Below are 16,643 nucleotides of genomic sequence, written 5' to 3' on the forward strand. Positions count from 1 at the left end.
ACATAAGTAGATGCCTATTTCATTAAATAAACTGTGTTAATGTCCTGGGGAGAGTTATCTGTACGTTAGAGTTTTAAATGACGTGGTGAATATCAACAGTTTCCCTTACTAGAGGTACCGCGTGAGTTTAATAATGGCTCAGTGTATTCTTTGTGATAGACGAGGGCATTCGACTCAAATTCAGAAATCTTCATTTAAAAAAAATTCTACAGTTCTTCAGCGATGGGAATGAACATTATTAACATTGGTGTGCCTGACTTGAAGTTCCTTTCTTAAATATCAAGAATAGGAAGGGGCTTCCCTGGTGGCGCAGTGGTTGAGAATCTGCCTGCCAATGCAGGGGACACGGGTTCGAGCCCTGGTCTGGGAAGATCCCACATGCCTTGGAGCAACTAGGTCCGTGAGCCACAATTACTGAGCCTGCGCGTCTAGAGCCTGTGCTCCGCAACAAGAGAGGCCGCGATAGTGAGAGGCCCGCGCACCGCGATGAAGAGTGGCCCCCACTTGCCACAACTAGAGAAAGCCCTCGCACAGAAACGAAGACCCAACACAGCCATAAATAAATAAATTAATTAAAAAAAAAAATAGGAAGAACCGAAAAGTCTTTCTTTTAGAAGAATCCTTCCCCTCCTGTTTGCTGTTCATATTAAAATTTCACTTTGAATTTTAAATCTTGTATTACTTGGAAATACTGGAGGGGGAGATACTTCATTTACACACCAAAAAGGGTGGAGTCTCTTAAGCTGTATTTTAAGTTAGCTTTACCTAGAATTAATAAACTATTAAAAAACACTTGTGTTCATTCCCAAAGAATTATGGTTTGTTATTCAGTGAATTATTATATAAATTTGAACACTTCATAGCAAAATGAAATGATTTTTTTTAATTAAAAAGTTTCTGTCTCTTAAGATAGTAGTAATTATGTGTACTTTGTACACCCAAGGACTGAATGAGTATAGTTTGCTGTTTGAAAAATTGGAATCCCCTTGGTCACAGGTCACTTTTACCAGTATCCATTGTCATTGTGAAGTGTTCTGTCTCCGAGGTATAACCAGAGAGGAAAGGTTGTTTTGTTTCCTCATGCGTCGTGGTTATTAGAGCAGGTGAGCAGTGTTCTCCAGCACGTGGTGTGGCCGGGCCAGGGCCGTGGACACAGCCGGGAGTGCACGTCACTGGGCTGGGGAGACAGATTTGTCCATTTTAGCTCGGACGGTCGGGGAGGCCTCCCTGAGCAGGAGGAGGCTTCTGAGCTGATGTGAGTGACAAGAGGAGGAGACTTGGCAAGTTGGACTTGAAGGCGAGCGCAGTTCAAGCTGAGGGTGTACCATTTAGCAAGGAAGGGATTGTGGCTGGAATGGAGTGAGCCAGGCCAAGGGTGTTCTCAGCCCTCTTTTTTTTCCCATTTTGGTCTGATTGAGGCCCCCAACCCTCCCATTCAGTGAAACTTCAGCACCGCAAATAGCTGTTTATATACTGTATTTGTGCTTTACACATAAAAAGAGTTAAGATTTTTGCCATCCAACTCATTTTCTCCCTCTTGGGGCCGTTCTGGCCCATTGAGAACACAAGACCTAGAGCAGCATGTGCCAAGGCCACAAGGCTCACTTGATGAAATGAGAAGCCGTAGGAAAGGCTTGGGCTGGGCAGTGATGCGACCTGGTTTATGGTTCAGAAAAGACTTGTGGCTGCTCCCGGGGACTTGACTGAAGGAGACCCCAGGGGGCCGGCAGACCATCCAGACCAGTCAGTCCAGAGAGGTGGACGGTAGCTGGGCTTGGTCCCCCAAGGCTACTAGTGACTGGGAGACGGAAGAGGAGGGAGAGTAGATGGGTACCGCACTGATGGTCATAGATGAAAGGTGTCTGTTTAATGCTCAGGGCAGCTCGGGCCAGGTGCCCCCTGAGACACACAGGGAGGTTACCTATGGACCCCACTGAACTGTAGCCAGGAAACGGAAGGAGAAACTTGAGTCTGATTTTCAACCTAGATACCATTTAAGTTTCCTATTTTTCAGTCATTTGGATATAGCTAGATGATCACACACACACACATTTACAGTGGTCAAAACTCCAGAGTTATTTCAGCTCGCTTCCTCCCTTCCTCCCTCCCTCCTTCCCTCCCTCCTCCCTCTCTATATTTGGCTGCGTTGGGTCTTCGTTGCTGTGCGCAGGCTTTCTCTAGTTGCGGCGAGAGGGGGCTACTCTTTGTTGCCCTGCGGGGGCTTCTCATTGCAGTGGCTTCTCGTTGTGGAGCATGGGCTCTAGGCATGCGGGCTTCAGTAGTTGTGGCACACGGGCTCAGTAGTTGTGGCTCACAGGCTCAGCTGCTCCGTGGCATGTGGGATCTTCCCGGACCAGGGCTCAAACCCGTGTCCCCTGCGTTGGTAAGTGGATTCTTTTTTTTTTTTTTTTTTTTTTTTTAATTAATTTATTTATTTTTGGCTGTGTTGGGTCTTCGTTTCTGTGCGAGGGCTTTCTCTAGTTGCGGCAAGCGGGAGCCTCTCTTCATCGCAGTGTGTGGGCCTCTCACTATCGCAGCCTCTCTTGTTGGGAGCACAGGCTCCAGACGCGCAGGCTCAGTAGTTGTGGCTCACGGGCCTAGTTGCTCCACGGCATGTGGGATCTTCCCAGACCAGGGCTCGAACCCGTCCCCTGCATTGGCCGGCATACTCTCAACCACTGAGCCATCAGGGAAGTCCTGGTAAGTGGATTCTTAACCACTGCACCATCAAGGAAGCCCCTGTTTCAGCTTTTTGTCTTGTCTCATCGGGAACCTGCCCCCTATATTTTGTGCCTTTGATTCCATACTTCTTTCTGGGGAGTCAGTTGAAACGCCTGCCTACTCATTTTTGCTTTACTGCAGTAGGAGTGCTCATGCATTAGTATGTGAACAGTTTCAGTTGAATTCCATTTGTTTCTGTTAGAATTCAGTGATTCTGAACCACTGTATTGAGGGATGCTGCTGTGAATTCCCTACGGCGTAGGGGCTCTCATTGCATGTGCTCACTGCATTTGGTTGAACCCGTGAACAGGCAGCTTTTCCAGGCTCATGCTGGAGTTAAGTCAAAGTGAGATTTTTTAATATCACACAGTTTTTTGTCAAAGTTGAGTGTTCTCGTAAGCCTTCGTGGTGACTGAAAGCGGGAAGTAGCATATATGGTCTAAAAAAGGGAGTAGAGGGGGCTCTGAGGCACCCACACCACTTGGGAGGTCCTGTCTGGCTTTGAGGAGGGGGCTCGGGGTCCCTGGCCGAGCAGTGGGACAGGGGGCAGCCTCCGAGCTTTGCTGAGGCGGGTGTGTTGCATGTTCAAATGATGTCGAGACACAAAAAGTTAAGAAGTGAGATTTATGACTGTATTTTATGGGGTTTTTATGCCTTGTTTTTTTGTGTTTTCTGTTAATCTGGTTTGCACAGTCTTAATTTCTCAAACTCTGGTAATCAGTAACCAGGAAATTCTGTGCATTTTAAAAATATGACACAAGATTTTTTAAAAAACTCTCCCATTTTTAGACTTTTCAGTCCCTTTTTTAAGATGAAATGTTGGCATCTTGTGTTCAGAATAAAGCATTAAAATGTTTAACCACCTCAGCGTATTTTCACGTAAATACCATTTAGGACACACTGACTCAGAAGCAGCTCCCAGCAAGGAGGGCTTGGTAGAAGGTGCTCAGGGAAAAGGAGCGTCCTGGCCTCACCACTGACAGCGCAGCGCTTGTTTTTTACCCTGCGTTTAAGTACATTTAAATAGATGATCAACTCACAACAATTCACATTAAACTTGTTTGGTGTTTGAGTGGTTTCTCCCCAGTACAACATTGTGATGTTATTTACTGCATATGAACGCATAATGGATTCTGCCAGAAATGTTTTTCCTAGTTTGTTGATTTACATGGTATCTTCAAAGTAAGTAACAGTAGATGCTGTTTTTAAGTGGTTTTAAGTATATGTTGAAAAATACACTTATTATCAAAAATAAATTTGATAATTATCAAATTATCATTTGATAATTCATTCTAGTTCCTTTTCATTATATATGAACATGGTTAATTCGTGAAATAACTACTGTGGGATTCTTTGATGTGGCAATAATTTACTTGGAATATTGAACTTTTACAGAAAACCGTGGACGCTGAACATGTAAGTTCATAATGATCATGTCATCTTGAACTAAAAATGCAGTTTTTTGTTGATGTAGTTGAACTTGTTTTTAAAACTTAACCTCATTATGCAACCACAGAGGCAGGTTTTCTTTGACTCTTTTGGGCAGGGCACTTGAGAAATCTTAGGTGATTGTAAGACGATAACGCTGCTGGGTTTTTTCCTTTTGTTTTGAACAGTTTTACTTTTTGTTTGTTTGTTTAACTTGAAATGCCTTCGTAGGAATTTGGGGACAAAATTCAGTTTGAAAATTTTCAGTGGTATCTTTCACTTCCAGGGCCTTTTTTCTCTCATCACAGTTGCCTTGCAGATACGGCAAAGATACAGGTCTGGGCCTTTGAAACGGAGTTAATGTTAACTTTTCTTACAGGCACTAATTATGTTTCGTAAAATTATCAATTTGTACTTTATTAGATTTTATATGAATCTTTGCTGAACTTTACGTTGATAACTACAGTAAATGTTATTTATGACCTTTGCGGAAAAACATGGCATGTAGTATCAGTAAATTATTCTCCTGAAAATTTTAGTTGCCCTCAATAAAGCTGAGTTTTTTTTTTTTTTTTTTGGCTGCACCGTGCAGCATATGGGATCTTATTTTCCTGACCAGGGATTGAACCCGTGCCCCCATGCAGTGAAAGCACAGAGTCTTAACCACTGGACCAACAGTGAAGTCCCAAAGCTGAAGAAACTTTTAAAAAATAAATGTGCCTTGTGCCTAAAAAGAAAAAGTTTCAGTCTTTATTTGTTTCTTCAGTATTTTCCAGATTTCAGTGTTATGTACTGTTTATCAGTGATAGATGATTCTTACCTATTTACTTGAACATGACCTTATTTTACATATTTCTTTTTTTAAAAAAATTAATTTATTTTTGGCTGCCTTGGGTCTTCATTGCTGTGCAGGCCTTCTCTAGTCGCCGTGAGCGGGGGCTACTCTTTGTTGTGGTGCACGGGCTTCTCATTGCGGTGGCCTCTGTTGTTGCGGAGCACAGGCTCCAGACGCGCAGGCTCAGTAATTGTGGCTCACTGGCCTAGTTGCTCCGCGGCATGTGGGATCTTCCCAGAACAGGGCTCAAACCCGTGTCCCCTGCATTGGCAGGCAGATTCTCAACCACTGCGCCACCAGGGAAGCCCTAAGTACTTATTTCTTAATTTTGAGTTGCTACGTGAACTTTAAAATAAATTCTTTTCTGATTCTTTAATTTAAAAATAATTAAAATTTTGCTTTTTAAAAATTTGGACTTGCCTGTTATGCAAAATTTGTGAGTTTTGTTTGGCAAAACAAACTGATAGCCTCAGTTCTCATAAACTTTAGAACTTGTGTGCTCTTTTCCAGTCCGTCCATTCTGTGTCAGGGGCAACAGTTTGTCTAGTTTGATCATCATATGTTAGTTTTCGTTTCTGAACTTCATACTAATAGAATCTTACAATGTATACACTTTTGCCTCTGGCCTTTTTCACTGGACATAGTGTTTTTGAGATTCACATATGTTGTTGCATGTGTCTTATTACCCCTGAGTGGACATGCCACACTTCGTTGAGTCTCCTGTTGATATATTCTTGGAGCAGTTTCCAGTTTGGGGTTGTTACGAATAAATCTGCTCTGAACATTCTTCTACAAATCACACTTTTCATTTTTCATGGGGAAAATACTAGGAGTGGAGTTGCTGAGTGTAGGGCACGTGTATGTTTCTTAGAAACAGCCAAGCAGCTTTCCACAGTCAGCTCGGCCTCGTACCCCTTGAGCAGTGGTGGGTCCTTGCCAGCGTCCGTGTTGTCAGTCACGTCAGTCTTCGCCATTATTGTGTGTGGAGGCATATCACTGTGGTTTAATTTACGTTTCTCTGTACCTGCTGATGTTGAATACCTTTTCATATACTTTTGGCCATTCAGAGACCTTTTCTTGTGAAGTACATTTGCCCTTCTCTTATTCACCGTGCTCTTAATTGCTGTTTATAACTAGGTTGTGTGGTTTCACTACCGGCTGATGTAAGACTCTCCGATCTATGTATAACCTATGATATTTTAAAAAAAAGATTAGGTAGCTTTATTAGAATTCTGAAAAGCCAGATGATATTGGGAATCCAAAATCGAATGTTCATATTATGGATTTTTGTATAATACCAGCTGAAAGACGGAAGTTATTTATTACATAATTGAACTTGTGATATCTGGCAACTTGTGATAACTTGGGTGGAAGATCCATGGATGTGATAGAAAATCAAAGCCTTAGTTTGTTATTTTTATTGCAAATTTTCAACCCAAAGGAGTCATGTGAAAATTAAACATGTTGAGAAAATTTGCCTTCTAGTTAGTTAAGTCAATTTGAAGTATATATATATATATATTTTTTTAAATAAATAAATAAATTTATTTATTTATTTATTTATGGCTGCGTTGGGTCTTTGTTGCTGTGCGCGGCTTTCTCTAGTTGGGGCAAGCGGGGGCTACTCTTCGTTGCGGTGCGCGGGCTTCTCATTGCGGTGGCTTCTCTTGTTGTGGAGCACAGGCTCTAGGCGCACGGGCTTCAGTAGTTGTGGCTCGCGGGCTCTAGAGCACAGACTCAGTAGTTGAGGCGCACGGGCTCAGTAGTTGTAGCTTGTGGGCTCTAGAGCACAGGCTCAGTAGTTGTGGTGCACGGGCTTAGTTGCTCCGTGGCATGTGGGATCTTCCCGGACCAGGGCTTGAACCCGTGTCTCCTGCATTGGCAGGCGGATTCTTAACCACTGCGCCACCAGGGAGGCCCCAATATTTTCTTATTTGCTCATCAGTTGAGGTTGTATTACACTGTATTACATCAAAAAGCAGGGAAGAACATGTAGTTGTATTAGCATGGGTTTTACAGGTTTACAGCTTTCATGGGTATTTTTTCAAGTTTCCTTGGGAAATGATGACTTGAATTTTTGGCCTTAATCTTTTTGATATATTGTTCTCTTAAGTCACAAACTGTTTCTCTATATTCTTTGAAGATACATTCTTTGTTGCTTAAAGAGAATCTGTTAGGTAACAGAAGAATAAAATTATTTCAGTGAGGAGTATACTGCATATTTTGGCTGTTGTGAATTGCCTGTAGTAATAGCATTTGGTTTATTTATTATTTTAGCAGCCGGTATTGTGGTCTGTGTCTTTGCCATCAAGGCAGAGGGTCACATTCAGTTGTGAACGCTGTTGTGTGTGGAAAGATCTCGGATGGTGACTTTGATCATGTGGACGTCCCCTCCCCCATACCTACAAATTTCAGAACTTGTTTCTCAGAAGGAGGCCCTGCTGCAGAACAAGCTAATAAAGAATGTGGTTCCTTTATGGTTCGATATCATGGGAGTCTGCTCCAGAGGAGATCATTACCTTTTAGGTTGATTTCTGGCAAGGTATTTTTCAATTTGAGTCATTATTAAAATCCTATTTCTTGGGTTTTTACAATTCATGTGTTGTAATTGGAAGAGCTTTTGTAGAGTATTCCTCAGCCTCCATACTTGTTGAATTATGTAGTATTTATCTTTTATAGTTATTTCTTAGAGTGTACTTCTATTATTTATATATAATTTATATTGCATAATACAAACTATGTTGTTTGTTCATGATTGACTTGTGTACTCAGTGGAAAATGAGATATTAGTTACATTGGTACGTAGTTGACCATTAAGAATGTGCCTTCTGTAGTTTTAATGTTTTATTCTTTCAGAAAAGTCATCATAAAAGTGCCTGTGGTATTGGCCGTTCACATTTCTGACTATATGAAAAAAATCTTAGGGTGTGGTTGGAGGAGCCTTTTTTCATTTTTACCAACTATTTCAGATGTGTTGGCATGAGAGGGTAAAATCAAACATTAACTCACACAGTTCTTACCCAGTTTTATCCTAAAATTAATTTAAAACAGACTACTTTTGCCACATAGTTTTGTTACAGTTATGGCTTAAGATTTCAGTTGAAGTCCTTTTCTTAAGGAGTTCCCTGGCAGTCCAGTGGTTAGGACTTGGCACTTTCACTGTCGGGCCTGGGTTCGATCCCTGGTCGGGGAACTAAGGTCCTGCAAGCTGTGTGGCACAGCCAAAAAAAAAAAAAAAAAAAGAAAACGTTTTCTTTAAAAGCAGTTGTTGGTTGATTTTCATATTTGGGTATTCTTCAGGATCAGAAAATATGAAAGTGTATCAACTTTCTAGGCCCTCCCAGACCCGTGACTCCATATCACGAGCGTCACTGAATGGCTGTGTATCAGCACATCCGTAACCATCTTGTTAGAGTTGGTTACAACCCAGTGCACAATAAACCTGGCCACTTAGTTATAATACCACCTCTTTAAACAGAACTCTAGTGATAGTTCTTTACTATTAAATTAAAGGATTAAGATAAGCCACCCTTTTAAAGACTCTTGGCAACTAGAAGTTCCTCAGTTCTGGAGATAACCTTTTTAGGTTTCAGTGTAGTTAGTGCTTTGTAAAACTTTCAGGTTCACATTTTTGAAAAGTTGAGAAGACAGTTAAAATTTTTAGTAGTCCTGGTGTCATTGTGTCTTTAAGGATTAAGTAATCCAGTTGCCCAGTTTGATTTATGGTTCCATTTATTCTTCTTGTCATCCTTAACTTTACCAAAGGCAAAGTATATATAAGTGATACAGTTATAAAACCAGTGTAAGAATGCTAGTTGCAGATGGAAGTAATATGCGAGATAATTTTTGTTGATTTATGGCATGCTTTGCTTGAAAAAATATTGAAGGTTTTTAAAGTGGGACCATGGATCCTATTGGATCATTGTGGCGTTATTAGTGGAATCTATGAGTCTGATTAATTCACATGCAGAATTTTGTGTACGTAATTTTTGCACGCACTTTTTGGCGGGGGGGGGGTCATACTTCATCCAATTCTCAGGTGAATTTGAGACCCAAATGAGTTTTGAAAACTACCAATTTAGGATAATTATTTTCAGTATCTTTGGGTCATGTACCCTCACTTTAAAAATATTGAGCCCAAAGCTGGGTATTTATTTCTCAGTTGTAATTGTGTACTACTGCGCTGATATTTCAGGTATGTTACAAAACACATTTCATAGGCATGAGGTAACAATAAACATAAACCTGGACCTCAGCAGAAAATCTGGAGTGCCTGCTCTCTCGGTAGGTAAGCAGGTTGTCTTCTGATGGAGCACAGCAGACACGTTTGTGTGCCCTGCCTTGGTACAAGCAGAATAAAATTTTGTACATAGGGTAGGAATCAGGATCCTATGTAGGATCTTGGATTGTAAGGGTCTTGGGCTGTGGTGTGCTGAGGGACCAGCCGTCCAGACAAGAGGACCTATGGAAAATAAAAAAGGGAGACTTTTCAGCATCTTGGATTTAACAGTGTTTACTCTGATGCTGAAACAAAATTGAGCTGAATTTTAAGTCAGTTGATGTTCTTAGAGGAAATGAATTGAAAGGAAAATCCTTACTGAATGGACATAATCAGATGAGGTAAAGACTAAATCAGCGTCTTAAGGGAACTTGATTCCTGTCATGGACTGTAGGAAGTGAGTTATCGCTTGTGTTTTTTAATTGATCGTTGAAACTTGTTTTTAAGGGGCTAAGTCTGATTTTATTGTAATCCTAGGAGAAAAGAAAACATGGATGAAGCTACCTGAAATTTGGTTTCCGGGGTGAACCGAAGTCGAGAGACAGGAAACGCTGGAGTCTCCCTTCAGGTCAGCACCTGTTGTCACAGCTCCTTCCGCCCTTCTTCCTGGTCCCCGTGTCAGAGTTAGTGGAATAGCACTGCATAGTTCATGGCAAAGTTGAAACCTCCGCTTCTCTGCCTGTCTTCTTATGCAACTCCCAGCGTCACTGCCCTTTTCTTTGAGGAAGATTTGAGGGTATTTTTAGCTCCAAATTGCCCTTGTCTATCCCCACTGGTAGTAATGTGTGTATTGATTTGTCTTCAGGCAAAACTGGACTGGGAATAGCAATGACGTGTTACATGGGTCTTATTTACGAAGGAAAAAAAAATCCCTCTTGTTCTTTAGTGATTCCAAGCCTAAAATTTTAGTCTTGTGGTCCTTTGGAAAGTGTGTAATCTTAAAATGGTTTAATATCATAAATTCAGATTCAAGCTAGGGACACTAGCTCCATTTCTCCCTTGCTGCTTTCCACCCTTTTTTAGAGGATAACAGTTTTTCCATTATTTTATTAAGTTTTTTCCATTATTTCTTAAAGACATAAAATTCTTTAGAATCATTTATGCTATGTGATCTGTATGATAGAACTGTGATGATGGTATGTTGTCACCCTAATAGATGCAAAAAGTATTATTTTAAGTGTATTTCTTCCCTAACTCCCCACCCCCTTACATGGTGCTTCTAGCCTGTTCTTGTTCCAGCTGTGGTCCTGGGAACCAGGAGCTGAGAGCTGCTCGCTAGATGAGAATCCCGGTACACACAGGCTCGTCGGATCAGACTGCCCAGTTTCACACGGTTCCAGGGGGTTTGCGTCCACACTGAGTGAGCAGCGCTGATAGGTACCATACCTTTGGGAAATGTCACCTTTTCAAAGTATCTGACGTCTCGTAGGCACAAAAATGTGACAGCTGTTTCTCGCGCTATTATCCAGCTCTAGAAAATTAACGTTGGGTCGTGGTTCTCAAAGCTGGTCCCTGGATCCGCGTCACTGTCACCGGGAAACTTGTTGAAAATGCAGATTCCCAGGTACGTACTTGGTCTACTGAACAATAAAATCTTCAGGGGCGGGTGTGTGTGTGTGTGTGTGTGGGGTGGGGTGGAATCCAGCAGTTTGTTTATTTTTTAAATTCTGGCCGCGCTGCACGGCTTGTGGGGTCTCAGTTCCCCGACCAGGGCTTGAACCCAGGCCGTGGCAGTGACAGCGCTGAGTCCTCGCCACTGGGCCGCCAAGGAACTCCGCCCCCCCCACCCCCCTTTTAATTTATCATGCTTTATTTTTAAAAGCTCTCCAGGTAATTCTGGTTTTTACGGATGAAATTATAATTGCCCTTTGAAATAGGTTTACAGAGAATCACTTTATATTCTTTGGACATTTTGTTGGTATTAAATTTTCCAAGTGTTTTGTTAAGTAGGTTCCTTACTTAAATAAAATTTGAAGAAATAATCTCAAAATATACGAATAAGGAAAAAAAAAAACCCTAATGTACATAGGTGAATTGTGCTGTGATAGTGAAGCTGTGGTTTCATGTGGCCTTTTTTTTTTTAAAAAAAATATTATCTTTGGTGTCTTTTTTTTTTTAAATTAATTAATTAATTTATTTATGGCTGTGTTGGGTCTTCGTTTCTGTGCGAGGGCTTTCTCTAGTTGCGGCAAGCGGGGGCCACTCTTCATCGCGGTGCGCGGGCCTCTCACTAGCGCAGCCTCTCTTGTTGCGGAGCACAGGCTCCAGACGCGCAGGCTCAGTAGTTGTGGCTCACGGGCCTAGTTGCTCTGCGGCATGTGGGATCTTCCCAGACCAGGGCTCGAACCCGTGTCCCCTGGATTGGCAGGCAGATTCTTAACCACTGCACCACCAGGGAAGTCCGGGAGAAATTATTTTAATGACACAGGAGAAACAAGCCAGAAGAATCTTGTTTTATTTTTTAATTTATTAGTCTATAGAACCAGTCTATGGATACATGAGCAGTTATGACACTTTCATCCAGGTTGTTCTCCTAAGTTATATACCGTCCCCCTTGGCACACTTGCTGGCTAATGCTGGCAAACGTTATGGTCACAGAGCAACCACCCCCCACCCCCAATAAATGGAAATCATTGGAGGGTTTTTTTTTTAATCACCTCATGTAACCTGGAAGTTTGGGTCAGTCCTCAAGAAAGGAACTACTCATAAGAAATTTGGCTTTGTTCAAGTGAGAAAAATCATGTTTTCGCTAACACATACAGCTTGGCCCAAGGGAAGCAAATAACGGGGACATGAGTCAAGGCACAGACTGCGTGGTGGAGCAGCGGAGCTGATCGGGTAGATTCCACCTAGGGCTGGCTCTCTGGGAGCTCGGATGACTGTTTGCCAATTTCGTTTTAATTTGGTCCTGATTGAATTGTGAACCTCATTGTTACTACCATTTTCCAGCCCAGTAGCAAGGCTCTTCTGTACCAGGAGGGAGCAGTCAGGCCTGGACATCCCAGATTTTGTTGGAAAGGAACATCATCTGCAGGTGAGCAGAGGATGGAGGGAAGTGGTATGGATTCCATCAGTTTTCTTCTGATCCTACTTAGTAAAGCTTTAGAATGTCAAAATAACTTTAGGAGTTTGTACAGTATTATGCTATGAAATATATTAACTGCCATGAAATATTAAATTTTTCTAAATTCTTACATATATATGTTCTTGTACATATAAATTTATATACATTTTTTTTTTTTTGGCTGCGCAGCATGTAGGATCTTAGTTCCCCAACCAGGGATCAAACCCACGCCGCCTGCAATGCAAGCGCGGAGTCTCAACCACTGGACCACCAGGGAAGTCCCAAATTTTTCTAAATTCTTCTTTCATTTTATAAACCACCTCTCGGTGTTCTTCTTGTATCCGTGTCCTACTTTTGCCTGGTCTTTGCTGATCATCCTCCTTACACTTGTATGTTTTTCCCCGTTTTTATGCAAAGACACTGGAGTTTCATGGTTAATGCTTTATAAAGGTCTTTTGCTGTCAACTTTCTTGATGCTAAAACCTTGCCAGCAGTAGTAAATTACTAATAAACTAGTAAATTCTCATATAAGGTAACTGAAAGGTCTCAGTGTAACCCTGCCGAGTAGAATTCTAAAAGCAGCACCTGAGCTTCAAATTGCAACCTCCTGACATTCCACTGAATACATTCTACAAATTTAAGAATTTAAGATGGGAATGACTTGAGAAGATAGTGTATGAAGTTGAGTAACTTGTATTCCTGGACTAAATCCAAACTCCTCATCCGACTGTAGTTCAACATTTATTGGCTGGTATTAGGTACTAGGCACTGCTCTTTGGTACTGGGTATTGTAGGCAAAAGGATGTGTAATGTGCTTTCTACTGCAGCATACTAATTAGTGGTGACCAGATCTGGGTGGTATGGTTAGTAAGTTAAATTAATTGGATAACCCAATTATGCATCATGTCCTTACCTCAGTATATACTGGAAAGTAGTGATGGCTGAGGAGTGATGATTTTTAATCAATTTAAGATAAAACTGAAGTAGAAAAATGTGTACTAACTGCTCTTCAGTGAGTCTGGATCAAGAGCCATGCGTCCCGCTTGAAGTTATGACACCGCCCGTGGCCTAGAGGGTGAAGCTCTCTTAGGCTTTCTGTACTGTGTGCCCCGTAACTACGCAATCCACAAGGAGATGGCTTTGCTTTCCACAGGTAGTACTAGCATATCTGCAAACCTCTGATAAGGTGCTGCTTGAGAACTGCTTTTTCAGGGCAGTCATTGTTCACACTTACTTAAATATATCAAAGTAGCAGCATTAACTTAAGTATCTGATGCGATTGGCTCCACTTCTCATCAAGTGGAGAAGTTCAAGACCTTGTCATCCTGGTCAGAATTTCCCCACCCCAGGGCTATAGAGAGAAGCGAGTTCAGGTGAAAAGAACTGTATTAAACCGCACAGCTCTACAGTGGTTATATTCCTAGCGCTCTTCTAAAGGTGTTACCTAGGCCTGCTTTTTAGGTGACGGGAATGTTCTTTAGAAACCCATTTCTCTCACATGTATTGGACAGGGTGCACCGCTGCTGACACAGATCTTGTGGCTGTGAGGTTAGACGCAGTAGGAGTACAGCATTCGGTATAGTTGAAAAGTCTAATCCCAGCCATTGTTTAGCTAAACTATACATTTCGTATCCACCTTATTTTGAAGTCCTGAGACTTCAGATAGAAAGAAACTAGAAAGACCAGCATTGTGGTATTTTATTGAGGAAACTAGGAAAAGGCAGTTGTACTCTGAAAAATATACAGTGTGTGTGGTTAGCTCTTAGTATCCACAGTTTCTGCATCCACAGACTCAACAAACCACAGATGGAAAATAACTGGGGGAAAAAAAAATTTTCCAGCAAGTTCCAAAAAGCAAAACTTGAATTTGCTGCACACCAGGAACTCTTTACATAGAATTTACACTGCATTTACAACTATTTACATAGCATTTACCTTGTATTAGGTATTGTAAGTTAATCCAGACATGACTTAAAGTATATGGGGGGGGATACGCAAGGGGTTAAATGCAAATATGACACAAGGACTTGAGCATCCTCGGATCTTGGTATCTGAGGGGGGGGTCCTGGAACCAATTCCCCATGGATGATGAGGGATGACGTATGTGACATTCTGAAATTTTTTCATTAAAATTGTAACCCACGCAATTATAAAACTGATCTGGAAATTAACAATTTTGTACATTTCCATAACCCAGACAGCTTGATTCATTAGTTTGCCAAATATTTCTTGAAAGAATATAAGCATTAGACCTGTGGGCAGTCACCCTTCTCAGGAGGCAGAGTGTGGCAAAGCCTGGCTGGCATTCCCAGTGTTCAAAATAAGTAAGTAACAAAGATCTGGCTGTTCAGAATGATTTGATGGATTCCAAGAACAAAGAAAGTTCACATGTAATATCCCCTTTTATGCTCATAATGTCTGGTTTCTGTTTTTTTTTTGCTATTATCTCAGATTCTGATTTATTATCTTTTCAAACAATAAAGGGTAACCGCAAATATACAAAGTTGTCACCTACTCAGGATCTGTGTCAGTGGCCCGTTGGGAAGATCAGACCTCCTCCCTCGAACCTGCCCACCACCTGAGATTAGTCCTACTTCAAGGGCTGCAAACTCACACCTTAACTTAATGCTAACGTTCCCACTGGATTTTTTTTTTTTTTTTTAAACACAAAAATTCACTAGGGCTAGTAAAAAATTTCAAGTTAAAAAAAAGTTTTAATTAAATAATCCTCACATGAACCATTCCACATTGTGGAAAAACATACAGTCTGGACACAATATCTAGATTTCAGAACACTGGCACAAATACTTACATCTGTGTTTTATATGTTAGATGCACATGCCCCATCTCTCAGACTGTTAACAGGTGACAGGCCTTAAATGCAAGAGGCTTACAGAAGAAACTTTTAATTTGGAAGTGTGAGCTGTGCCAGAATTCCAAACTGCTTTGAAGAGTGTTTAGAAATAGGTCTGAGAATAACTCTCTCCCAATTCTTTGGTCATTGCAGCTGTACTCTGTATGCACCTATTAGCAACTTAACCTGTTGAAAGAAAAAAAGCATATATTTCAAGAGTTCCCCTTTGTTAGTTAGAAGAGGGGAAAAAAAGCACATATGGGCAAGACTTGTTTCCCTTCTTTGGCAATACTGTCAAGTTGGTTATCAGTGTGGGTTGTTAGACTACCATTATTTTAATTAAAAAGTCCAATTGGGTTTTTAGGTTACTACGTTAATTGTACTGTTACACAGACTGTTCTGGTCCTGCTAGTGATCATACATGTGGCAATTAAATATCAAAAGCACAGAACATCACCAGACTGCTGCTGCACACCATGGATATCAAAGAGGGTTGAACCCATTTCAGACCCAGGCAGGCACACCAGGAACAGCATGACATTCCTGAAAATCTTCTCTAATAACGTGACCTGAAGGAACGACCTGAGCAGTGACAGCAGATGCAAGGAGATTCTCACCTTAGCAGACGGCGCTTCCGTCAACCTTATAAAGAGTTTATTGAGGCCTGCGGCAGGGCTGAACGAGTAAACAAAATGACTGTCCTGGGGAAGAGACCAAAAGATAGATCAGCATTTTTGCAGACAGACTTCTCCATCTAGACACAGCCAGACTCCAGAAACCTTTAAGACTCTAATGATGTAGAAGAAAATACAAGTTTGTTTGAATTTCTTTATAAGACAACATGCTGTGATTTCTTTACTTTTCCCTTGCGTTAAAGAGATAACATTTATCTGGAAAAACAATATATAGATTAAAAATCTTCGGCATTAGAATGTATCCAGCCATATACAGCATGCACGTTAAAAAATCTTCATAACCAGTTAATTTAAATTCACCCTAAGGAGAGAATTTTATATGTGGCAAAGGAAACATAGGCAACGATTCTTCAAGGGCATTTTTAATGCTAAAGAGTTTACATAGCCACTAGTAGTTTAGTTATTATATATTTGTATTTTAAAACGTTCACAGTGGGGCTTCCCTGGTGGCGCAGTGGTTAAGAATCTGCCTGCCAATGCATGGGGCACGGGTTTGAGCCCTGGTCCGGGAAGATCCCACATGCCGCGAAGCAGCTAAGACCGTGTGCCACGACTACTGAAGCCCGCGCGCCTAGAGCCCGTGCTCCGCCATAATGAGAAGCCACCGCAGTGAGAAGCCCACGTGCAGCAACGAAGACCCAACGCAGCCAAAAATAAAAAAACTTTTAAGACAAAAAGTTCACAATGAATAAAAATCAAAATTATACTGTGATTACCTAAAATTAAACTAAGCATAAATACAACCAGTGTTATTCAGTGTTTATATT

General features: G+C 41.3%; 2 protein-coding genes and 1 long non-coding RNA gene across 7 annotated transcripts in view; 2 read left to right on the forward strand and 1 right to left on the reverse strand.

The window, feature by feature from the left end:
* PSPC1 (paraspeckle component 1) overlaps positions 1-16,643 on the forward strand; it is a 96,029-nt gene that overhangs the window by 76,811 nt on the left and 2,575 nt on the right. The window contains exons 7-12 of one of the 4 annotated variants that reach the window (XM_082435126.1): positions 4,117-4,137; positions 9,741-9,831; positions 10,503-10,640; positions 10,733-10,827; positions 12,213-12,297; positions 12,517-14,987. In XM_082435126.1, the coding sequence (XP_082291252.1) occupies positions 4,117-4,137; positions 9,741-9,761 (42 nt within the window). In that variant the 3' untranslated portion in view covers positions 9,762-9,831; positions 10,503-10,640; positions 10,733-10,827; positions 12,213-12,297; positions 12,517-14,987. Of the gene's footprint in view, positions 1-4,116; positions 4,138-9,740; positions 9,832-10,502; positions 10,641-10,732; positions 10,828-12,212; positions 12,298-12,516; positions 14,988-16,643 lie in introns of those variants that run through there. The other 3 variants (XM_082435125.1, XM_082435127.1, XM_082435128.1) reach the window with 3 other exon arrangements.
* LOC309647654 lies at positions 4,146-7,527 on the forward strand. The gene is made up of 2 exons (XR_014256231.1): positions 4,146-6,749; positions 6,806-7,527. It is a non-coding gene; the product is annotated as an uncharacterized lncRNA (long non-coding RNA).
* MPHOSPH8 (M-phase phosphoprotein 8) overlaps positions 14,008-16,643 on the reverse strand; it is a 52,465-nt gene continuing 49,829 nt past the window's right edge. For both annotated transcript variants that reach the window (XM_082435115.1, XM_082435114.1), the window contains exons 13-14: positions 15,799-15,882; positions 14,008-15,367 (exon numbers count right to left, since the gene is read on the reverse strand). In XM_082435115.1, the coding sequence (XP_082291241.1) occupies positions 15,326-15,367; positions 15,799-15,882 (126 nt within the window). In that variant the 3' untranslated portion in view covers positions 14,008-15,325. The remainder of the gene's footprint in view (positions 15,368-15,798; positions 15,883-16,643) is intronic.

This window comes from Balaenoptera physalus (assembly GCF_965194825.1).
Source record: "Balaenoptera physalus genome assembly, chromosome: 18".
NCBI lineage: Eukaryota > Metazoa > Chordata > Mammalia > Artiodactyla > Balaenopteridae > Balaenoptera > Balaenoptera physalus.